This window comes from Lacerta agilis, chromosome 1, assembly GCF_009819535.1.
Source record: "Lacerta agilis isolate rLacAgi1 chromosome 1, rLacAgi1.pri, whole genome shotgun sequence".
Classification (NCBI taxonomy): Eukaryota; Metazoa; Chordata; class Lepidosauria; order Squamata; family Lacertidae; genus Lacerta; species Lacerta agilis.
Window position 1 is genome coordinate 48783913 of NC_046312.1, and position 25283 is coordinate 48809195.

Below are 25283 nucleotides of genomic sequence, written 5' to 3' on the forward strand. Positions count from 1 at the left end.
ATCCACTTGCTAATCCTATTTGTTTCGCTAGCATGCCTGTTTGTGCAGTCACTTACTGCTCAGCCAATCTTAACAGTATTGGCGTCTTTCCTAAAACAAACACCAAAACTGCAGGATATGGGCTTCTTGTTTCCTTTACCTAGTGTTTCTGTATGCATGCACATTAGAAGGGAAAGACTTATTTGGACGAGTGAAACAAGTCCACATTCTGCACAGGATGGGTCTTAAGTGGAAGCTTTTGTATTAAGAATCCATTATCTTCTTCTACCTTGAAGCCCATTCACCACCCATTCATCAGACAAGCACACCAATGGCATTTCTTAGCTTACCCAGAATGAAGACTGTATCTTCATATGACATTCCAGGAATCTGCGTTGTGATTTTAGGTCTGTGTGGTATCCAGTTTGCTCTAGGTTTGCCTTTATTCTGAAACCCTGAAGCCTGCTTCAATAGAGGCTAAATCTTCATTTCATGAAGAGGCAGAATTGCAGCTGTACTGTATATTTGTTTCCAGGTAGATCTTGCCTCACGTTTAAATCTCCAGTTGTCCCTGATTTTATTATTTTTATTTTTAAATATGTGTGTCATATGAGCAGCAGTAAGCATTTACCCCACAGCATGGAATAACTGCTCATGTGGAATGTAGCTGAGAATAATCAGGTTGCATACAGGTATGTGATGCCAGATAGCTACAAGTGTTTTCACCTGTTTCCAGAAAGAAGCACAATTTGAATCACCTCTGCAATTGCATTATTTACTCTGCCAATCAATGTACCTGGGAAAGCATGGAACAAGCATGGAATAAACAGTTATGAGACACATCCTGGATACTCATTTGTTTTTGGGGTTTTTTCTCTGGCTTTCCTATTGCCTTTTTAAATTTATAGTTCCCATCCTTCCAAATAAATCTAACCTCTAGGTTAGATTTCTGCAACAACTTATATGTGGGGTTTTCTCTGAAGATGGTTCAGAAACTTCAGCTAGTGCACAATTCAGCAGCCAGGTTGCTTACCCGGGCAAGATGGTTTGAGCATATAACACCAATCTCGGCCCTACTACGCTGACTGCCAGTTAGTTTCTGGGCCCAGTTCAAAGTGCTGGTTTTGACTTATAAAGCCTTAAAGGGCTCAGGAGTGCAATACCCCAAGGACCGCCTGACCCCATATTAACCAGCCCAGCCCCTGCGACTGTCACCTGAGTGCCTCCTCTGCGAGAGGTCCAGAGGGTGGCAACACAAGACTGGGCTCCCCACTTACGGCTCCCGAGGGAGCTTGCCTGGCACTTCCAATACCTGCACCATTGATCTCCACATCATGCCTAATTACCATTTCCAGACTAGTGGTCTGCTTTTAGCCCCTTCGAGTCAGTCAAATGATTGGTCCCCTAAGGGCCAAAATGTTCTTGAAAAGCCCCCCTTCAGTTGGCAGCAGAGCAGCATTCAAAACTCCCATTGTTTTAGGCGCAGTTTGCTACTGGGAATTTCATTTCAAGCAGTTTCTGAGCTCTGGGAGCAGTACTGCACCTAAGATGTCATATTAAAACTGCCACTGGCGGAATGAAAGGAGGACCTTTTTCTTCCTCCCCATTTCCAGCCGCTCTCTGAGGACCGGTGAAGTAGTAGTAGTAGTAGTAGTAGTAGTAGTAGTAGTAGTAGTAATATATTAAAACCCCATCCATCTGGCTGGGTTTCTCCATAGGAACTCACATAGGAATATTGGGACGGGACGGGACGTATGGCCTTGTTTTTTTGCAGTCTTCAGATGAGGACTAGACCGTGTGAAAAATGAATATAAGATTTTAGTTGCAGTTCATTCATTTTCAGCTTTGTATTCTTGTTATAAAAAAGCACACCTGGACATTCCGTTGCGGCACCCATAACCTAGGTTCAAGGTGAAATTTAGCTCCTAGCTTTCATATCTGTTTCCAGCACTGCATCAGAGTATAGAGGGTGTTAAAGGCTGTGTTTACAGCATCCAGCAAAAAAAGCAGGGGAGGGATGAAAATGCTTATTTTACGTTGTCTTGCAACTATGAGGGCAAGTAATGACACTGGATTATTTGCTTTCTAGCTGGTAGAGCAAACTAAGTTCCAGATCACATATCTGAAAAGGTGGTCAATCTGTACCTTCTTTATTCTGGCTGGGATGGTGCAGTGGGGGAAATTATTTGCAGCTCAAATAATGACTGGATTAAGATCCTCCCTGCTGCCAATATTTTATGTTGGGAAGGGTGCCTGACAGAAGCTTATTATGGAGCCACAGGCTCTGCTGGAATACCTTGTTTGCTGCAGCCCAAAATAAAAAATGGGAAACAAGTTGTTTTTAAAAGTTTTTATTTTATTTCACTCTGTGCAAGATATTATAAATGCAGAGATTTTGATTTACATCTTCCTCGGATTTAAGTGACAGATGGCAACCTATTCCTAGTATCCTGCCAAATCACCTTGGTGCTTGTTTGTTACATTGAGACTGCAAATATGCTAGTTAATATACAAGGGGAAAGTTTGAGAAGTTGGAATGAAACCTTCTATAGAGGCCTGCTATCCTGATCTTTTGTGCTTTTGAATGTCATAGCTGAATCCAAATTTGCATCCAGTAGGAGTTGTTTTTATAGCATAAGCATTTTAGTACCACATGTGAAGGTAGCTTCAAATTTCCCATGTGGAAGAGCATTTGTTGGGACAGTGTGGAAATTGTTACACGACACATCTGTACATACGTTCAGTTGTTGCTCTCCATTTTGTTTATATGTTTGCACAGAGTACAAAATGTGTGAGCGCCGCAAGTAACAATCTTCCCACAGTTTACACATTTTTTCCTCCTCAGAAATACAGAAAGCCCCCCATTTACACACGTTCAATATGTGTGCAACCATGTATCTGCACATTGTACCGAACCTGGGAGTGACCCAGAAACGTCATAAAGACGTCACTGAAAGGGCAGAATGGGGTGTTTGCAGGCTTTTTCAATGAGTTTCAGTTATACACTATTTCCCTGATCCACGTGGTGCCTCGGAACATAACCCCCACGTAAACGTGGCTGTCTGTATTTTGTAGAAAATTTGCAAACACTGCATAACAGGCATGTATCTTATTAATGAAGTGTGTTGCTTTTATTGTAGGGCACATGTTCAGACAGTTAGCTTCCAGAGCTTTATTCTGCTAAACAGTGCTCAAGACACTTGTGGAACACTTCTTCAGTGTTACTTCATGTGTCTTAAGTCAACAAGGGACCTGTGCAATCACAAAATTTGTCTAGCTGACCTTGGGAACCTTTCACACCTGACTGAACTTCTCCCTACTCAGAAGCTCTTAATATATGCCCTCAATATGCCGTACTTCCAGTTTTTGTTGTGGGCAAGGCTTGGCTGGGGCTGCTGCTTGTCACATGGGTTCAGAGAGTGACTACAGAAAGCATATTATGTCTGTCTTAAATTTTAGTTCCATTAGGTTAGTTAGATGCGCTTCATGATTGTCTAATTTTCTTGCTCCCACGTCTTGGAATGTCCCTAATGGCACTATCTTGAGGACTCCACAATTCCTTGGAGTTTTGGGTGGGTAATTTGCACAGCTGTTATTAGTTTCCAGGACTTCAATGCAGAATAGATGAAATTTGAAGGGGAAGGGGAAGCATACTGAAGTATGCGTATGTTTGTCAGACAGGTGCTTCTTGATAAACCTAAAGTAAAATAAAACTACACTTTCTTGACTCAGGTAGACCTAATCCATTTGTCAGTCAGCTACCAGGCTAATGGTAATGCCATAAATAAGCCAGGAAATAATTATGTGGCTGCTTATAAGGGCCACACATATGAACAGTCTTGCATGCAAAATTCCACCTGAGCAATATGGTCCTGTTTATGGAGCTTTACGGATGCATGTGTTCCTCAGTAGTCCTACTACCTGATCCTTTAAGAAGGCTTTCTGCTGCCATTAGGCATCATAGGGCACTGCCACTGATTGTTTTGACAGGGTTAGTTAATATGTATCTACCAAAGTTTACAGACGCTCTTCACACAAATAAGATTTATACCTTGCTACTTCTGGACATTCATAGCAATGTGCTGAAAATAACCAAATCCAAGTAGAAAATCTCAGAATGCAAATGACTCTCCACATAGTAGCAACCATGATCACAGGTGAACGAACAGGTTTGTGGGACCCGGCCTGATTATATAGTTCACATTTTGGCAATATATGCTGCAAGTTCTGAAACTGATTATTTTGCCAAGTATAGTAGCACGTTTACTTCTTCCTATAGAGGTCTTATGGAGAAAAATGTCTTAATTTCCCATTTTCCTTTTGTATGGCAGGGCCTTAAACTCTGGGGTTGAGTACTACTGGGACCAGCTGAATGAGACCGTCTTCACTGTGCATTCCAACAGCAGGAGTACCGAGCGGCCTGGGTGAGTCTTGGAGGATGAGTGTAGGGGCAATCAGTCATAGCTTGGGAGCACATGCTGAACTGTATGTTTCTTCCATTGAATTTACAAAGGCTTGTTATGCCTGAGTTTCCCTCTTATGATGGCTGAATATTTAAAACTTACCTTCCCCTTGGCACTTGACTGACTACCAATGGTTACATTTGGTCTATTCATTGGTGCAGGCTGAAATTTTAAAATACATCTGTCAACTGCGGACCTTCTAGCTGCCAATCATACCCTCATTTAAGTCATTTGAGAAGCTATATGTGCTTTGTGTGAAAATGGTTACATGAAATTGAAATAAATGATGGTAAGGGAAATGCTGCGAGGCAAGACTAGTTACAACCTAAAACATAGAATCTGGCATTGGCACTGAGGTCTTTAACCAAAATCATTCATAGAGATTAAAGGTAAAGGGACCCCTGACTGTTACGTCCAATCACGGACGACTCTGGGGTTGTGGCGTTCATCTCGCTTTACTGGCCGAGGGAGCCGGCGTTTGTCCGCAGACAGCTTGCAGATCATGTGGCCAGCATAACATAAGCCACTTCTGGCGAAACCAGCACACGGAAACACCGTTTACCTTCCTGCTGGAGCGGTACCTATTTATCTATTTGCACTTAGACGTGCTTTTGAACTGCTAGGTTGGCAGGAGCTGGGACCGAGCAACAGGAGCTCACCCCATCGTGGGTGGCGCTGTGGTCTAAACCACAGAGCCTAGGGCTTGCCAATCAGAAGAGATAAAAGGTAGAAGATAGCTAAATAGACATTTTGACTACCCTCTAGATCAGGCATGTCCAACTCCCCAGAGACTGTGATCTACTCCCAGTATTAAAAAAACTGGCAGTGATCTACCCATTGTCCTTGGAGGAGGAGCATGTATGGAGTGGGTGGATTGCCCAGAGTCGTTGAGCTTTTTGGGGGGAAGGATTGCACAGAGTTTTTTTTAGCTTTTTGTACACAATAAGGATCCTGGGAGCTACCAGTAGATCGCGATCTATTGGTTGGACATCCCTGCGAGTCTAGATCACGTTTAGCCAGTATAGTGTCCTCAGATGTTTTGGATGATAACTTCCAGCCTTGCCAGTGGTCAGGGATGATGCAAACTATAGTCCACAACATCTAGATCATTGTACAAAGAAGATGCTTATGGTTCACTGAAGTTCTGGACGAATTACTGATAAATTACTGTTTACAGGGACATAGAGGATGTTGTGTGTTTACCCTTCAATTTCTTTCTCCCTCTTTAGAACTAGCAGAGCCACATGGAGGACAGACAGGGACATGGGTCTAATGAATGCCATAGGCCTGCAGCCACGGAACCCAACCACTTCTGTTACATCACAGGGCACACAGACTCTGGCTCCTCAGCTGCAGAATGCAGAGACACAAACGGAGAGGGAAGTTCAGGAACCAGGAGGTTCTGCTTCAGGGACTGCAGAAGGTTAGAACTGAAGTGAAATAACCAAATGTTGTCTTCTTATACACTGTCTAAGGGAACATGGGATGTGACCTTCTTAAAAGTAGAATCTATCTACATATAGAAGCTGCCTTATCCATAGCCACAGCCTTCCTTGATACAGTGAAAGAATCTTGTAATTTTTTTCCAGTATATGTTACCTTCCTTTTGGTCTTCACACCTCTTGAGCTTGTTGTGTCCAAAGAGGCTTGCATCTAAAACATTATCAGTAAGCCAACAAATTGCTGCTCCTTCCTCAGATTAAAGAGTGCCAAGATTCTAGCAAAGGAAACTTTTCCTCTCTGTGTCACTTGCGGAGGTTTAGAAAAAATTTCTCTCACACATAACAGACCACAAACATTGTGTGAATTGCAAACATTTGCAAGTAGGTTGGGGACTTCACTGAATGATGACAAGCAACTGATAGAAATCAGTTGTTGGTCACCAGCACTGTGTCTCCTCCTGCGCTCTTCTCTGTTGTTGTTTTTCTGCCAGCAGGTGCCCACATCTAAATAATGTTTTGATGCTTAGCTTCTGAAATAATGCTTGCCACCTACCCATAGTCTCTTTGGGAACATATGTTTCACTTAGACCTTAGGTATACTCTTTTTTGGGGGGGGGGGAGTACCAGAAGGCCAGACCACAAAAGATACTGAAGAACTGGTTTGATCTGGACTTTCTGAATACTAATAGGGCAAATCATTTCCTTCCACTAGCTGTTTGGCAACACTGCCCACCCTATGTTCTGACTTCAGTTTCTTGATTTGTTTTTATTTTTATTCCTGTGCAACTCTGAGAGCTAGAGACTTTTAAAAGTTAAAGTTGGGATTCTGGAAATTATTGTGAATGTGCTGGGTTTCAAGCTGGAAACCAGATTCCCCCCACTGGTGTCATTTGTAAAATGCCACTGACACAGAATGCATCAACCTGTGCACATAGGAAGGTTCACCAGAAAATCAGATTGTTTGGAGTCATCCATACTAAAGTAAATCCTTAAAACAATTCTATAGTGCTCCTGTTTATCAGCTGCCCTATCATAGGTGCTAGTCTTCCTTTGAACAAAGATATAGGGGTCTTTTCCACTTGCACTTACCGTGTTTCCCCTATTTTAAGACGTAGTCATAAAATAAGCCGTAGCAGGATTTTTTCACATTTGCGAAATATAAGCCGTACACCGAAAATAAGCCATAGTGATAGGCGCAGTTCTGGAAGGCCCCAAGGAAGAGGCGGGGTTGGACGTGGCGCCTCCCAGCAACAGCTCCAGCCTGATCCAGCTTCTCATGCGCGTACGAAGCAGTCTCCCTCCATCCTCTGCTCAATTTCCTGTTAAAAGCACAGGCGGCACGGCTGGGCTTTTATTTTTTAAAGTTGGCAACATCTGCACCTCAGTGCTTTCCGATTCTGACTGCATACGGCTTGGGTTTTTTTTTCTTTGAGCAGCACCTCTCCCCCCCCCCAATCTTTGCCCGCCCCCAAACCAAAGCTCCCTCCATTGGCTGCGATCGGCGCTGCGTGCATCGAGCAGGGTGCATGGAGGACGAAGCTCCACCAAAGACGCACAACTTTGGTGCGTTTGGGGAACAACAAGCGAGTGGCCGGCCGGCCGAGAAAGCGCACACCCGCCTCCCTCCCGGGAGAGCCATGCCTTTAAATGCTGGGGGCTAAGCACTCAGCAGGGACTCCAGCGCCCGCCTCGCTCACTCCAGCCACCCGCTCTGGCTCCCGCTTGTTGCTTTGGCTGGCTGGTGAGGCGGGCACACGCCGTGCAGCCGGAGCGCACAGCACGGTGATGATGAGCCACCTGTGGCCAGGCTGAGCTGGAGGGGGGAAAGCCACAACTCTCCATTGGCTGTTGCTCCCCCCAAGGGGGGACGATGAATAAAATCCCTCCAGCCTTCAGGGACAAGGCGGACTAACTGGCTCCCCAGGAGCCTCGCAGCGCCGTCGTTCTGTGCGTGCTTACGTAATAAAAATAAGACATCCCCTGAAAATAAGCCATAGTGTGTTTTCTTGAGGGGAAAAAATATAAGATGGTGTCTTAAAATAGGGGAAACACGGTAATAGAGATGGAGCATGTTAGTTTGTAGGACGTAACACCTTGACTTGTCATCTCAGTAAGCAATTCACTTTTTGTTACAGGCACAGCTTCCGCTCGCAGCAGTTGTAAAATCAGTTACTGTGAAGTGATTGCAATCTTTCCTTCAGGTTTCTATTTGAGGATAAATTCAGAAAGTAGATTTGCATCAGATATCAGGAACCACCACATTGTCAGTAGATTGAGTGGATAATAATTGTGTTTGCTTCTAATGCTGAACTGTAGCTCCCCTACCCCCTGCTCTCCCAGCATGACCAACAGGAGAAAATTGGAAGCTTGTTTTCCCTATTTTTTTTATTATATATAGTTAATGTTACTTGAGAACCCCAAATTCTGCTCAGTCTTTAGTATAGCTTAATAAAGCAGCCCCTCTTCATAAAATGCAGTTTGAGGTTGACCTCTTTTAGTAAACCATAGGTAAGACAAACCACAGTTTGTCCAGGTTTGGATGTCACAGTCTGAAGAAGAAACTTTTTTTAAAAAAAATTGATCTTTTATTGAAAACATTTCAAATATAAAGCAGTAAACAAAAAAAGAACAAAACACACAACTGTGTAAAGGGGGGCAGACAACATTGTATGAATATATCCAAAAAAGAGAAGGAGAAACTTTCCGATTTCTCTTTCTGACATTGACCAAAGGAGGAGGGCTTGTGAAGGCCTGAGGTTTGCTCCAGCTCATCTTTATAATATAAAAACATGGTTTAATGTTGCATTAAACTGACTAATGCTATGGGTTGGGGGTTGGTGTAAATACTATAAAGTTATTGTTTCTTCTCTGCATAGCTCTCTTGAAGAAGATATGTGGCAGCAATTTGATCCAATTATTATTTTAACTGAAGACAGATGAACACAAAGGGTAAACCCACACTAGTACAGTGGTGCCCCGCTAGACGAAAATAATTCGTTCTGCGAGTTTTTTCGTCTAGCGGTTTTTTCGTCTAGCGAAGCACCAATGCAAACCGCGGTTTTCGCTAGACGGAAAAAAAAATATTCCCGTCTTGCGAGGCAGCCCCATTGACAAATTCGTCTTGCAGAGTAGCCTTCCGCTAGATGAATGCCTTCGTCTAGTGAGGCATTCGTCTAGCGGGGCACCACTGTATTCTACATGTATTTCATTTCACTTTTGCTCCTTATGAATCTCCACATGCTTCTTCCTCCCAAAATTAGACTCAGTAGCATTTTGTTTCCTAGATATTTTTTCACAATAAACATTGAAAAAGAGATTGAAGAACTGCAAGAAAATATGATACAGTGGCCAGTGACCAAGATCAAAATTAATGATGTGCTAAAGTGGCCCTTGGAATGTAAAACGCTGTTTACCTTCCCGCCGGAGCAGTACCTGTTTATTTACTTGCACTTTGACGTGCTTTTGAACTGCTAGGTTGGCAGGAGCTGGGACCAAGCAGCAGGAGCTCACCCTGTCATGGGGATTTGAACCACCGACCTTCTGATCAGCAAGCCCTAGGCTCTGTGGTTTAACCCACAGCGACACCCACATCCTTGTAATGACTCATATTCACTGCTAAAGAATAACTCTAAAAATAAAAAGTCTTGATAATGATGCTGGGATAAGCCAATACATAGGAAGGACAAAACATCAGTCCAGACCTATCATACAAAAGCACGTACTAATTTAAATGAGGTAGGAAATTTCTTAAGGCACAACTAATGCATACAATGATGGGTCCTTGGAATAGACTCCACCCTCACAAAAATATTAGTAGCCATTCACACGAAGTGCCACATCATAAGATAAGCAACCATGCTCCAGTCTCACCCACAAGACACAATAAGAGCCAAATTTTGTGTTTCCTTTATTTGAAATATGTTCACACTAACTAATGGCAACTTACCTTGGGGCAGGGTGTGGGGAGTGGAGGAGGAGAAAGAACAGGCAAAATTAAAGTTAACAAAGAAGACTTACATGGAGGGCTTGAAACAGTATTCAGACCTCATCTTTTAGAACTAAATATTTACCGTCTAAACATGCTCAGATTGCTACTGGGGTAGCAGAGTTCCTAACGTCTTCCACTTTAATCCATTAAACTGAGAGCATTTAGAATTCCTGTTTCCCATCAGTAATTTGATAGTTCATAAAGATAAGATGTGGATGCCTCTGCAAGTCCTCACTACTACAGTTTACATAGCTGTCAACTTTCCCTTTTTTGCGGCAAATTCCCTTATTCCAGTGCTGTTTCCCATTGCAAAAAAAAGGAAGGTTGACAGCTATGGCCGTTTCCCAATGCAAAAAAAGGGGGGGGGGAGGTTGACAGCTCTGAGTTTATCTCACCCCCAAAAGTAAGCTTTTGGGAAGGGAAGGGTAGAGGGCTGGCTCCAAGCATTGCTGGGCTTTGTGCTTTCTCAGAAAAAGCCCGGAAAGACCACATTTTCCCCAAGAATTTTCCATGAAAGCTTAGAACAACTGAACTGCTTACAAGGCAAGCCAGGGGGTGAGGAGAAGCTGAGCCATAACTATAAAAGTGAAGCAGTATTCTCTGCCAATCAAGTAACACAGTTAGGATTCAAAAATTCCTGAGTGAATATCCCAACTCTGCCATGAACTCGCCATGCAGCCTTTGAAAATGATTGAATTTGTCTGTAAAATGGAATAAACAGTTCCTACAGTATTTCCCCAGGAGGTTTTGTGGATTAATTAGTATTTGTAAAGAGCTTTGTTGATGTAAATCATTATGAGACTGAATAGTATTGGTGGCACTCAGCAGGGTGATAAAATACATTACTCAGTTGGTTCAGTGACTGCTTTGGAAGAAGACAGAAAGGGAGAAATGTGTATTAGAAATGGCTTGGATAACGGGCTTTCTTAATATGCATTGTACTTTGCCAGGACAGGGCAGTTTTTATCACAGGTGTCATGTGGAAAGACCTACAGTATAGCATTAGAAACAGGTCTTTGTCACATTGGTAAATGTAGCCCATTTCCCCTTCTGCAGGGTTCTGCAGAGATTGTCTTTCTGAGAGTCTCTGCTCCTTCTTTGGAAGGATGACGATAATGTGAGTAAACTTATTAAAAGTGAATCCCTCTAGTGCAGATGTTTCCTTTTCTGTCAGTTAATTGCTGTCTTGTGTACTTTGTTGCTGCTGAAGCCTGCATCAATCAAAGAAATGTAAGTTTAGGCAAATGAAAATGACAAATGTTAGGCTCAAAGATCTCTCGCTGGTTAAACATGTTTCCAGTACAAGGCAATATCCAACCAAAATTCCACACTTTCAGTCCCACTGATTCCATGGGGGAGATTTAAGCTCGTTTAACTCTTTCATTTAAATAAACAGGACACAGATTTTGCTCATAATGGCTATTATTCTTATCACTTCTGGCCAAATACTGAGGCTGTGAACTCACAAATATGAGGGCACTGGCAGAACAGTGAAGGGGAGCTGATCATATGCCCCATCCTTGGCAAGTCGTCAAGCCTTTGACTTAATAATGAGAGCAATTGTTCTTAATTTTAAAATCAAATTCCTACAGTCGTACCTCGGGTTACGTACACTTCGGGTTACGTACTTTTCGGGTTACGTACTCCCGTAACCTGGAAGTGTAACCCTTCACGCATGCACAAAATGCGTTGTTCGGGTTACATACGTTTTGGGTTACGTACAGTGACCCGGAACCTATTAAGTACGTAACCCAAGGTACGACTGTTAATTAATTTGCAATGCTGCAAAGGGAGATGGTGCAGCGTCTTGTCATCTTGATGTCAGGGTTTCTTCCATGACTTGAGATTTGTAGCCAAGATATTTCAAAGCCCAATGAGAAGTCATATGGCATATGAGTTAGTGATAATCATCCTTGAATGAGTTCGTGGTCTGTTACCTTGAATATCTTTGTCCATTTCTGGGGGTCTCCAGTGCAGGGTGACACTTCATTTTTCAGAACTTGCTTCTGCAGTTATTCAGGTTCATGTAGTGTGTGTTGAACACATGTAGGAAAATCATTCTGGGTGTAAAAGTTTCCCCAGTTCCTTGGAGAATACCTCCTTTAACTGTAGAGGCCTCCATTGTGGTTGCCAATTGCTTTGGAATCAAATTTTCAGGACTTTAGTCCTCCTTCAAATACAGTTAAGTCATTTTAAATGTGGATTCTGGTAGTTGCTTTCTGAATTTTGTATCCAGGACCTGATCATTTCTTTCAGACTGAGCAAAATGGATTGGAATTGTGGACTCACACCAGTGTCCCTCTCTGTGGAATGAGATACCATGATGGTGACTGTATGTATAGGCAATAGGGTTTTGGTTTTGTGTTGCACTGGACACATTTTATTTTATTTTTAATTTCAGTTGTGCTCATTGAGAGGCTGGCTTTGGGCTGTTTCAAAGACTTGGTGAGTCCATTCTCTGAATGACATCCACCTAGAGCAAATGGCAGAACAGCTCAGGTGTTTGAAGGGTAGATTTTGCTTTAAGGTGATTTCTAAAGTGGGAACAACCAAAGTGAAAGGACAGCAGCTGCTTTTCCCTCTGTGTTACATCTGCTCACATCACCCAGTGTCGTCTTTCCTGAGTTGGTTTTTCAGCTACTAGTTTAAATTTAGTCATTTATTCACTGTCATTTTCCCTTCTAAGATTGAATGTTTAAGGGCACATAGCAAACTTCATTTTCACCTTTTTAGAGGGTTATGTCAAGGATGCCCCTAGGCACCCTTTTTGCTTTACTTATAGAACCCTTTGCTAAAAAGGTTTTATGGGTAGCGGGGAAAAAGAGGATTTTATATTTAGGAACTAGTGAACTTAAGATGTTCTAACCATTTTAGATTTATTAACCTCTCCCCCCCCCCCCAGCCAGCTATCAAAAAGGTTCCTTGTCATAAAATTAATTCTAAATCAAAGTTATTTACTTCTAAGGGTAAAATGCATGCAGTGAAGCACAAAAATTAAATACCTTGCAATCATCTTATCAAATACTATAAAAGATCTATAGAACTCAACTTCCTACCTTTAATTAAACTTTTAAAATCCACTGTAATATTAAAGAAATTATACAGTATCATTCCCGGACAGAATTTCATGTATAATAATGAATCTGCTTCTAAAAATCTCTCCCACCTGCATACACACACACACAATTAATAAGAACTCCTTTTTTCAGGGGGTACTCAAGGGTACACAGTACTGGCACATCTTTTTGTTGTTAAAAAGTGTGGCACTTCCTGTAACAACTTTATGGCGAGAACCGGCACCTATTTTTCTAAAAAAACACACCAAACACTGGTATTAAATAATGTTATTTTTTCTAATAGGGTTATAATATATGGACTACTGGCGATGTCTGTTGTCCAAACTCTTGTTTCTGTGTAGCCCATATAAAAGCTATGGCAGTATGATAGCAAGGTGATCAAAACAAGCAAGAAGACCAAAAAGTACCCAAGCTATCATTTATGCTGCCCAAGTGATCTGAGTTAAGAATCCCGCACCTAGGATTTCAGGTCTCCATGAAAGGAGTATCATAAAATGTAGCTGCTGGGTATCCATTATCACCAATTGTTGTTGTTCAGTCGTTCAGTCGTGTCCGACTCTTCGTGACCCCATGGACCAGAGCACGCCAGGCACGCCTATCCTTCACTGCCTCTCGCAGTTTGGCCAAACTCATGTTAGTAGCTTCAAGAACACTGTCCAACCATCTCATCCTCTGTCGTCCCCTTCTCCTTGCGCCCTCCATCTTTCCCAACATCAGGGTCTTTTCTAGGGATTCTTCTCTTCTCATGAGGTGGCCAAAGTACTGGAGCCTCAACTTCAGGATCTGTCCTTCTAGTGAGTACTCAGGGCTGATTTCTTTGAGAATGGATAGGTTTGATCTTCTTGCAGTCCACGGGACTCTCAAGAGTCTCCTCCAGCACCATAATTCAAAAGCATCAATTCTACGGCGATCAGCCTTCTTTATGGTCCAGCTCTCACTTCCGTACATTACTACTGGGAAAACCATAGCTTTAACTATACGGACTTTTGTCGGCAAGGTGATGTCTTTGCTTTTTAAGATGCTGTCTAGGTTTGTCATTGCTTTTCTCCCAAGAAGCAGGCGTCTTCTGATTTCGTGACTGCTGTCACCATCTGCAGTGATCATGGAGCCCAAGAAAGTGAAATCTCTCACTGCCTCCATTTCTTCCCCTTCTATTTGCCAGGAGGTGATGGGACCAGTGGCCATGATCTTAGTTTTTTTGATGTTGAGCTTCAGACCATATTTTGCGCTCTCTTCTTTCACCCTCATTAAAAGGTTCTTCAATTCTTCCTCACTTTCTGCCATCAAGGTAGTATCATCAGCATATCTGAGGTTGTTGATATTTTTTCCGGCAATCTTAATTCCGGTTGGGGATTCATCCAGTCCAGCCTTTCGCATGATGTATTCTGCATATAAGTTAAATAAGCAGGGAGACAATATACAGCCTTGTCGTACTCCTTTCCCAATTTTGAACCAATCAGTTGTTCCATATCCAGTTCTAACTGTAGCTTCTTGTCCCACATAGAGATTTCTCAGGAGGCAAATGAGGTGATCCGGCACTCCCATTTCTTTAAGAACTTGCCATAGTTTGCTGTGGTCGACACAGTCAAATGCTTTTGCATAATCAATGAAGCAGAAGTAGATGTTTTTCTGGAACTCTCTGGCTTTCTCCATAATCCAGCGCATGTTTGCAATTTGGTCTCTGGTTCCTCTGCCCCTTCGAAATCCAGCTTGCACTTCTGGGAGTTCTCGGTCCACATACTGCTTAAGCCTGCCTTGTAGAATTTTAAGCATAACCTTGCTAGCGTGTGAAATGAGTGCAATTGTGCGGTAGTTGGAGCATTCTTTGGCACTGCCCTTCTTTGGGATTGGGATGTAGACTGATCTTCTCCAATCCTCTGGCCACTGCTGAGTTTTCCAAACTTGCTGGCATATTGAGTGCAGCACCTTAACAGCATCCTCTTTTAAAATTTTAAATAGTTCAGCTGGAATATCATCACTTCCACTGGCCTTGTTGTTAGCAAGGCTTTCTAAGGCCCATTTGACTTCACTCTCCAGGATGTCTGGCTCAAGGTCAGCAACCACATTTCCTGGGGTGTATGAGACCTCCATATCTTTCTGGTATAATTCCTCTGTGTATTCTTGCCACCTCTTCTTGATGTCTTCTGCTTCTGTTAGGTCCTTTCCACTTTTGTCCTTAATTGTGGTAATCTTTGTACGAAATGTTCCTTTCATATCTCCGGAGGAATTCAAAACATTCAAAACTCTGCTTTAAAAAAAAAACTAACAAGAAAAAGGATGCAACAGGACTGCAAATGTTCTTTCACCATGGAGAAACGGAACTTAAATATATATGAGTAATATAGTTGTTTCCACTTTTTCATATTTGCAAATAAATGTCACGCAAACAGCAGTAAATTATCAGTCTTTATAACACCATGCAAAAGGACTCCAAGGGCTAGTTTAAGTAGATAGAAAACTAATTAGTCTTGTTTTAGATGCAAGGCCAGTCTTTGTCACGTTGGGGGGAAATAATTGATTATGCTGGTGGTTTCTTGTCTTGTTGTAAACAACCCTGGGGTTCCTCGTGTTTACTGAAGGCTATTCATTGAGAAGATCAGTAATGGTGAGCAGCAATCCTATTAAGACACCTGCCCACATATATTGATCCTCCTCTAAATGCAAAGTTGCATGTGCAGGGTATTTGGTGTGTTGGGTTGCAAATTTTGTATGAAGCAATGGTGATTCCAATTGAATCTAGCCAGTATTCTGCATGGACAGAATGTGTGTTCTAGAGCTCTTTACATAATCTTTTGCATCATGCATGGTATTCCACAGCAGGTATTAGTGTTTCCTTGGGAGATGAGTTTATGTAGACAGGGCTTTTTAAAGCAAGAACTTTAAAAACTACTCGATTAGAAAAATATATCCTGAACAATGAACCATATGGAACAATGCTATTTCATTTATTTATACAATCATGATTAGAGGCAAATTTATAAAACTGTGATCTAAATACCATATGGCACCCACCTGCTTATAATTCTATTCGTTATAAAAAGATATTCGGGACTCAGAGCTCAGTTGCACTTGTATGGGAGCTGCTTCCTTATGTTGAAATTCCACTGTGACTCAATACATGCTCATAACCAGGAGCCATTTGAATCACTCTTTCCCACCTGAATATATGATCTCCCTCCCTCCCGGCTCTGTAATATCCCAATAACAAGCTGAATAATTGGCTTAGATTAATAAATTTACAGGAGTTGCATGGCACCATAAAATAGTAGATTCAGATAGGTAGCTGTGTTCGTCTGACACAGTCAAAATAAATTAAAAAATAAAATAAAAAATTGTCCTGTAGCACCTTAGAGACCAACTAAGTTTGTTCTGGGTATAAGCTTTCATGTGCTTATAATGTTTCGTTCTTCAGTATCTGAAGAAGTGTGCATGCACACGAAAGCTTATACCCAGAACAAACTTAGTTGGTCTCTAAGGTGCTACTGGACAGTTTTTTAATTTTTTCATCAAATAGTAGTTCTCATGCTGTTCCAACTGATTATGTTGAGCCTTCTTTACAGGTGGGGCATCAAAATTGTTATATATCACCAATACAGTGGTGTGGTACATCAGGTTACAAACGCTTTGGGTTATGTGTTTTCAGGTAGCAGACCGCGGGAAACCCGGAAGTACTGGAAAGGGTTACTTCCGGGTTTCGCCACTCGCACGTGCGCAGACACACCGATTACGAACGCTGTGGGTTGCGGACATGCCTCCGTCATGGATTACGTCTGCAACCTGAGGTTCCACTGTACATAAGCATGGTACATCTAAATTACTAATGAAGCCTGAAAAAGGGATAGTGTCCAGGAATGAATATCTATGCAAAACAGCATTGGAAAACCTCTTGAGATACTTTCTTCTATTGCTGCTGATTGTTACTTTGGGTAATGGTTGACATTCAGCCAAACATTCAGCCTTTAGATCATGTGCTGCATCCATTTCTCTTACACTGAGGAAAGAGTGCTGCACCTTTTTATAATGTGCAATTCAATTCTTGTCATCTGGGGAAACACCTGTTGCATTTGCTGAAGTTGGCTCATGCCACAATAAATTTGTGCATCTTTAAAGATGCTGTGGGACTCTCTGTTCTTGCTGCACATGATGAAAACTGCTTAAATTTTCTGAAATTTTCTGAAAACTTTCTGAAATTTGTTAGATGGAAGTGCTAATACGTTCAGGGGAGGGAGAGGGGGAATGAGCTAGGCCAAGAGAGCAACAAGGCAAATGGTGATGTCTTGTGGGCCTAACAATGCTGCTGAAGATGAAACCCTTTGTAAAAATGCTAACTTCGGCTTCTCTGCATTTCCTAGTCTTTATTAATCAGATCACTCCTGACATGATAAATTACCAAGCAGCCAGCCCTGCTGTGGAATCAGCACCTGCTGCTTCTGGGACTAGGCAACAGCCCCAGCCCCTGGAATTTTGCCCTTGCCGCAGAATTAAAACAGATGACTTGTGTGGAAGAGGAAGCCAGGAAAGAAGAGCATGTTGGCATGTTCTGCCTGAAAGGCTCAGCACATGATCACCCAAGGGCTTGCAAGTGAAGCAATAGCTGACAAGTGTGGTAGATAGACTTACATTTCTAAAAAAGGATGAGTTCCTCATTTTATATGACAAAGATGTACAAAGGGAAGATGTCAGGAGCTAAGAAATATCTAGATGGTTTCTAGTACTTGGGGCTGGTTTTGTTCACGTAAAGCAGAAGGTCTATGGGTGTACTGTAGCTAATATCTACCTCACTCAAGTCATTCCAACAGTATCCAATGAAAGATGCTAGATTTAGCTAAAGCTTGAATGCCCTTGAGATAAGGATCAGATTTGCTAATATGAGAGAATGCCTGAAGGTCTTCCTTGCTTGAAGATGGTCACCCTTTCCTGATGTATTCTCAGCAGATGAGTAAGTGCAGTGAAGTTGTTTGCTATGAATAGCTTCAGAGAGGAGAAACCACATGGATCCCCCTCCCCTTTTCCTTGTTGTCCACTAGCTATAGTAATACTGCATTAGTTACTGGACTGGAGTCTTCTTGAATTGAAAAAGCTGTCCACCTTCTCTGTGCCATGCATAATTTTATAAACTTCTGTCATGTCACTCCTTACTCGTCTTTTCTCATTTGTGTAATATAATTTGCTTAAATACAGCTTCTTACATTTGTAGCTATGATTCGCATAAACTGGGATTTTGGTCACCAAAAGCTATAGAAGGGTAGCTTCCCAAAATGTAGATGTTAATGATGGAGAAAAAACAAAAAGTCTTGTACCACCTTAAAATCTTAAGAAAATTATTTAGACATTCCAATGTCTTGTAGCCATTTTAGTACTTTGCAGCAACAAAGTCTTGTAGCATCTTAATGACTAACATGTATTATATACCTTTTTTTAGTCTTTAAGGTGCTACAATACTTTGTTGTTTTTCATGTAGCAGATGGTCATGACTACTATGAATTTTGGAATGTTTAAACTAAGCACATGCTGACTGGGATTATATTTTCTTTTGAGTGTATTGGTGAATGCTTTGATAAACTTGGATGCCAAACTCATGGTAGAACATGGCCATAAACTTCTCCAAGTTACCACCAAGGCTGCTTTGGGTGTGTATTTTGTTCTACAGCTCAGGATAGAAGATATATTTGTATAAAAGAAGAGAAGATCACCTCTAGGAATGTCCCTCCTTTTCCTGCAATCTCCCAGTTGTTGTTGTTGGGTTTTTTGCCATTTTTTTCATAGAGCTACCACCCATGATAGCTATTTTATACCTCAGCTGTAGAAGGCCTGCCTCAAGTCCTGCTTGTGGGCTACCCATATACATCTCATTAGCCACTGTGAGAACAGGATGCTGGACTAGGTAGGCCTTTGGCCTGATCCAATCAGCAGGTTCTTACGTTTTTATATGCCACAATGTCAACATCTCTTTCCTGGCTATCTCAGGTATCAACCGAAGTGTTATCTTTGTCTCAGTATATATCAGTTTGTATGTAACTTGCCTTTAACCTCACCCAGCATTTTGTTGCTCATTTATCCAGTTTCAAGAGGTTTTTTTTAACACTCTTCACAGTCCTCTTGGGTTTTTGCTATCCTGAATAATGTGTCATCCATAAACTGGACTAACTTAACTGCTCACCTCTGACTCCAGATCACTTTCTGAATAAGCTAAATAGCATTAGTTACAGGTAGGTAGCCGTGTTGGTCTGCCATAGCCGAAACAAAATAAAAAATAAAAAAATCCTTCCAGTAGCACCTTAGAGACACCAACTAAGTTTGTTATTGGTATGAGCTTTCGTGTGCATGTATCTGAAGAATTGTGCATGCACACGAAAGCTCATACCAATAACAAACTTAGTTGGTCTCTTAGGTGCTACTGGAAGGAATTTTTTTTATTTTTTATTTTGTTTCTAAATAGCATTGATTCCAATTAAGATTCTTTGTCATTACAGTATCTACTTTTAGCACCTAATGTCAGTATTGCTTATTAACAGTTTTCATCCCAGGGGAAAGCTGTAGTATAAACAGTATGTAAAAAGCATTTTTCTTAGAGAAGAACATTCTCATGTACTTGAACTCCTTTCTGTTTGCTTAATGCTATGGGAACTTAGAGGAGCATTTGACGGTGCATTGCATGCTTTCCTAGTACACACTTGACAGAAAATCTGCTTCCATACTCTGCACACCTGTGCTTCTGGTGTCTTTGTACTGTGGCAAATAATTCCAAGCTATATTGGGTACATAACTGTGTGTTAAGTGTTAGTTTATTTTGCTTTTCATTCAACATTAGTTTTTAAGCTGTTGTTTTTTCCAGTGTTCTGTTCAGTTTGCCTGTTGCTTAGGAAGCATTTGGCCACTTCTTCCTCTCTTGTAATTGGTCCTGATGGCTCTTTGAAGGCTGGAAGAAAGATTTATATCTTTAATAAGGATCAGGTAGCCTGTGGCTGCTGCATCCCTCTATGGAGCAATTCAGAACATTCCATTGAATAAGGATATTTCTTTTCAGCAGCCTGTAAGTGAGAGGCAGCTAATTGCTGATCCTTCCACCAGGCTGTTCCAGTGAGCCATTTTCCCCCCTAGCTACAATTATTCCTTGGGGCACCATTCTTTCCACAATTCATGATTATTTGAGGGCTTGAAGAATAGACAGTGCTTTTTTCCACAGTCTGGGAGGAAAGGGGGCAGTGACTTGTTTAGTAAGCAGACAGAATTGAAAAATGTGCATACCTCTTATTTCCACTTCTGGCTGAGCAATCCAACAGCGGACCACTTTTTTGCATCACATTTGGATGCAGGTTATGAGGGTGTCTCTGCTGTGTAGGCCTAGGGACTGTAAAGCGCATTATTCTGCTAAGCCCATTTTAAAATGTTGATTTCAAAAAGGATGCCTTTACTTGAAACCTTTGTTGAGTTGTGCACTCCACAGCATAGTTGACTGCCAAATGATTTTTGTGGCTGAAAGGTAACTTCAAAATGTTCAGCCAGTTTTCAAGTATTTATTGGGACAAGTCTCATGCTACATGGGAACCTATAAATAAGAGCTCATTTACAAGCACACCCGCACACCCTAAATTAATATGAAATTAGATACTTTTTTATAACAGTGTGAAAAATTATTTTCTTGGTTGAAGGCTATAGGCTGGTTCCATACTTCGCTGTCCTTAGGGTAGCAACATTGAAATAAATGAAATTTAAGCTAGTCATAAGGGATGCGGGTGGCGCTGTGGGTTAAATCACAGAGCCTAGGGCTTGCTGATCAGAAGGTCGGCGGTTCGAATCCCCGCGATGGGGTGAGCTCCCGTTGCTCGGTCCCAGCTCCTGCCCACCTAGCAGTTCAAAAGCACGTCAAAAGTGCAAGTAGATAAATAGGTACCACTCCGGTGGGAAGGTAAACGGTGTTTCCGTGCGCTGCTCTGGTTCGCCAGAAGTAGCTTTGTCATGCTGGCCACATGACCCGGAAGCTGTTTGCTGGCTCCCTCAGCCAGTAACGCAAGATGAGCGCTGCAACCCCAGAGTCGGACACGACTGGACCTAATGGTCAGGGGTCCCTTTACCTTTAAGCTAGTCATGATTTCAGTGGTTCTACTCTATGACTACATTAGATTCAACCCTATGAGTCTATTGCTGGATATTATCTAGGTGGAAGATTTGCTAGGATTGGAAGTGGTTGGTATCTTGTTTCTGTAGTAGATGTTTTCATGAACCACTTAATGTTACAACATGTACTATTTTAAGCAAAAATTCAAATGAAACGTTAATAGGAAAGAAATTGGTTATTTACCACTGACAGTAGCATGCAGTGCTCCAGTAGGCAGTCAAATAGTACTTTAGTGTATGCTAGTTGCATTAACACTTGAACTCCCTTGGTCCCAATCTTCTACCTCTTATGTGCAATATTCCATCACTGTTGGGAGAATAGGCTTGATGTGGTGCTGGGCTGAGGGGGTAGGTTGCTCCTGGCCTTTCAAACAGTGGAACTGAAGAGGTCTCGGTGGGGCACACAACACTTAAGAAATACTGGTTGTTACCAACAGTCACACATTCGTATCCAGTAGGTGCCCATTGTGTGAAAACTTAGCCATGTTCCGAACTTAAAAAGAGGAGCAGAAACCCCACATGATGAAACTGTTGCAGGATGACCCCATTGCATACTGTGGGTGCGGGGATGGATGTTCGAATGTTTCACCACGTGAAGTACCCAGAGCTCTTACATAATTAGCTGGTTAAAGAGAAGGCTTTTCATTAGCCTTCTCGTGCCATGACATGTTAGCTTTTGTCAAACCATCAGTTCACACACTTGTGGAAGGTAATGGTGCAGCTCATCAATAAATGTGTGACTGTTGCTTGTCTATTGTAAGCATTTGAGAATGTTTTAGGACATAGTAGCATCCTATACATGCTGCTTCCTTTCCCAACTGGTGTGCATCATCCTGTTCTCTTCTTGCCTATTTCATGGCCTTTTTTGAGCTACAGATTTCTGCCTTTCAGGGATTGGCTGAAAGCTAATTTTATATGCTCAGGCTTTTGACAGCATTTAAGTTTGGTGAGATTTTATCCATACTTTGCCTGGTATGGTATTAATTTCTGTTTTACCTTGTTGTATTATTGTAGTGTGTATGTGTGTGCGTGCGGCTGTTTTAAATAATGTTGTCAGCTGCCTTTTCGGTGAAAAGATAGGGATACACATCTTCTAAACAAAAATTAAGCTGCCTCCCTCTTTCTCTCTTCCAGGTGGTCCAGAATATGGGGCTTCTGGGGAGGATGCTCTGATCCGAATCCAAAGGCTGATGGCTGAGGGTGGCATGACTGCTGTGGTCCAGCGAGAGCAAAGCACCACCATGGCATCCATGGGTGGTTTTGGCAACAATATCATTGTGAGTCACCGGATCCACCGCAGTTCTCAAACTGGCACTGAGTCCATTGGAACAGATGGTAGCTCAGCTCAGCCGTCCACTTCCCAGGAGCTGTTATCTGAGCTTGAAGGACGAACCCTTTCTGAGTCCATGCAGGTGACAGAGCGTGGCTTGAGCCCACGGACATCCTCTGATGAGGTGGAGGGAGAAGAAGCTAGTGGGCAGAGCCTGGCAGAGCAGGCTCAGTCCTCGATGGACACTGAGGGACCAGTTGAGTACAGTGACCTAAGTAATAATAACCATCTTCCTGACAATACCAACTTCTACAGTAATGGTGGCACCAGTGGAGAATCTCGGAACAGGTAGAGGTGAATTGTATGTTGGTGCTACTCTTGTACTGCTAAGCAGAGACTTGTACCTCACAGCTGACCAGGAACTGAAGGAGTAGGAGATTTTGGCTCTGACCAGATGCTGGTAACTCGGTGGGCATTGGTATATAGGGGTGGGAGATGAGAGGGAGACCATCAGTTGTATAGGAGTATCTTTAAAAGAGGTTTTATTCTGTGTCTTAGCTTCCCGCATCTGTTTTGCTGCACATTTTCTACGGTAGCTGTAATAAACCTTGATATTCAGCTGAGCCTTATGTAAATTTCTCAGCTCACTGGCTACAGGAATCCATTAAGCTTTGCCCTAACCCTGCAGTGCTTTTAATGTTACTCTTTGTTTTGGGTTTTTTATTTAAAAAAACAACGCTTTCCCTTCTTTTGACTTACCAGCTAATCAGATAAAAAAGGACTGTAGTCTCTTCCTTTTGGAGACCTGCAACCTTTATTGAGTGTGTATGTTTAAGTGCTACTGTGGAGGGGATTTGCACCCCAGCTCTGCTACCAGAGTGGATTTATCTTCCAGGCCAGAGTTCTACTCCCTGCCACCCTGCTAGCAAGCGCTAGGCATCTCTTCAGGAGTTGAAGATTTGGTTGGCTTGAGATAATGCAGACTGGATGAGGCAAGGTAGTCTTCTCCAGGGCTCTGTTCTAGCCCAGAACTGGAGGTGGGGAGAGCTGTGCTTGGGCTTCACCATCCCTTCATGCTCAGGAACCTCTCGGGAGTGTGGGCCTTTTGTTTTAAGAGTATCTACTTTGTATGCAAGCAGGATCCTTTTAGGGGCTGCTGTGGGTGGGGCAACATTATAGTTGTAAAGCATGTGGGTAGGGTGGGAACCACACCCCAATAAAGATGGCACTTAGACAGAAGTTGCCCAGGACTTCGCACCCCTTGCTGTGCCAATAATAGTAATTCAACCTGGCGAGGCTTGGCGGGATCATGGTGCCATGGCCAGGTTGCACTTCCCTGTGTGGGGCGGGGTGGGGCGGGTGGGAAGAGAGGGTTAGCTCCGCGTCAGAGCGTGAGGTATGTGTCTGTGATGTAAGGTGTTGCATGTGAAAAACCTTGACCTTGTACATGTAGTTTCTAGTGGAGAAATCAAGGCGCTGATATTTTTTTGTTTCTAGTCTAAAATGTGATTTTCCTTTTCGTTTGTAACTCTCCATCCCAGTGAGCTTGTAGCAGGAAGGTAGGGGGAGAGTGTGCTAATGAGGGAAACACCAAAGATCAACGTCATTAAAATATGACAAACCCTTCTCTGGACTCCTGTCTTCTCTTGTGGGTAAGGGGTTGGGTTGAACGTGTTTGGAATAATGGGCTCATGCTTGTGCCATCCTGTTCACTTGACCGTACTTTGGGGAAAGAGGGGAGCTTTCTCCTGAAAGTCCCATGAAAAATGTGTGGGAGAGATTTTTCTCTGCTTGGCTCTGGAAACAAGCAGTATTGGTCTGCTTTGCTAAGAAACTGAATTCTTTTAAGCTTTGGTTTTCTTATTTAAAAAAAAAACAGATCTTGGAGGAGAAGAAAGGAAGCAGCCAGTTACCCTGCTGGTGCAGGAAAGTGAATTTACCCTGATACTTCTGAGAAATGCTTATACAGCACCTGCAAGAGACTGCCCTCAGCCTAGCTCCTGTGTCTTCTCAGCACCATGAGTGCATGACAATAAATAACGCCTATTGTTAAGTAGCTCTTATGCTCACAGTCAGAGGAGTCTGTTAGAGAACATTAAGCAAACGTTTCCTTAAATCACAGCATGGAAATGAACTTTAAATCAAATCAGCTGGCTGCCAGGCCTCATCAGAGTGTTAATGAAGCACTAAAATCTGCCCTGTGCCAGTTGCACTTCTGAGCTACAGGAGCTTCGGCCAGATAATGGAATCCCCATCTATAGCTATGCCGCATGCCTACATGAGAATAGACTAATGCCCAGAGTTCACAAATGGTTCACTACACTGGAGGAAAGTGGGTATGTGAGATGGGGGTGTGGTGGATTGGGAAGGCTTGCATTACATTAGCAGGAGAGTGAATCAGGGTGTTTCATGCAAAAGACTACATTTTTTCTAAAGTCTCCTTCTTCCCTAAGAACTTGCAGAGAATACCTGCCAGACAAGTTCTTAATTGCCTTTCCCTGCCACTGGTGACCAAACAGCAAGGTTGAAGGTCCTGGTGTTAAGTAGAAAACTTATTATTTCTTTTGGTGCCGTTTCTTGAAGAATTTGGAGCCTCAGGTTTGTTTTTTTCTTCTCAGAAGACTGGCCAGGACTTTTGTTTTGTTTTTGCAATTATTGAGCTGCACATAGATTTTAAATTTCATAATGAGCCAGTGTTTTCCAATATCTGGGTTGAGGCAACACATTTTTGACATGGTTGCTATTACCAAGCCAGGAGACAGAACAAAAATACTGAACATTATGAAGTGATATTGGCGGGTCTCTTATTTAAAATACACAGGTTCTGGTGATAAGTGAACGTCTTCCCTCCCTGGTTTTGATCACACTGAAATAATGTCTGAACAGTGCAACCCACATGGTAGGGTTGAACACATAGGTTGAACACACAGGTTACGGAATTGGCAT

At 42.4% G+C, this 25283-nt stretch overlaps 1 protein-coding gene across 2 annotated transcripts in view; it reads left to right on the forward strand.

Annotated features, from left to right (window-relative positions):
- AMBRA1 (autophagy and beclin 1 regulator 1) overlaps positions 1-23963 on the forward strand; it is a 157490-nt gene extending 133527 nt beyond the window's left edge. For both annotated transcript variants that reach the window (XM_033148786.1, XM_033148795.1), the window contains 3 exons: positions 4311-4403; positions 5672-5865; positions 22202-23963. In XM_033148786.1, the coding sequence (XP_033004677.1) occupies positions 4311-4403; positions 5672-5865; positions 22202-22689 (775 nt within the window). In that variant the 3' untranslated portion in view covers positions 22690-23963. The remainder of the gene's footprint in view (positions 1-4310; positions 4404-5671; positions 5866-22201) is intronic.
- The last annotated feature ends 1320 nt before the right edge of the window (positions 23964-25283 follow it).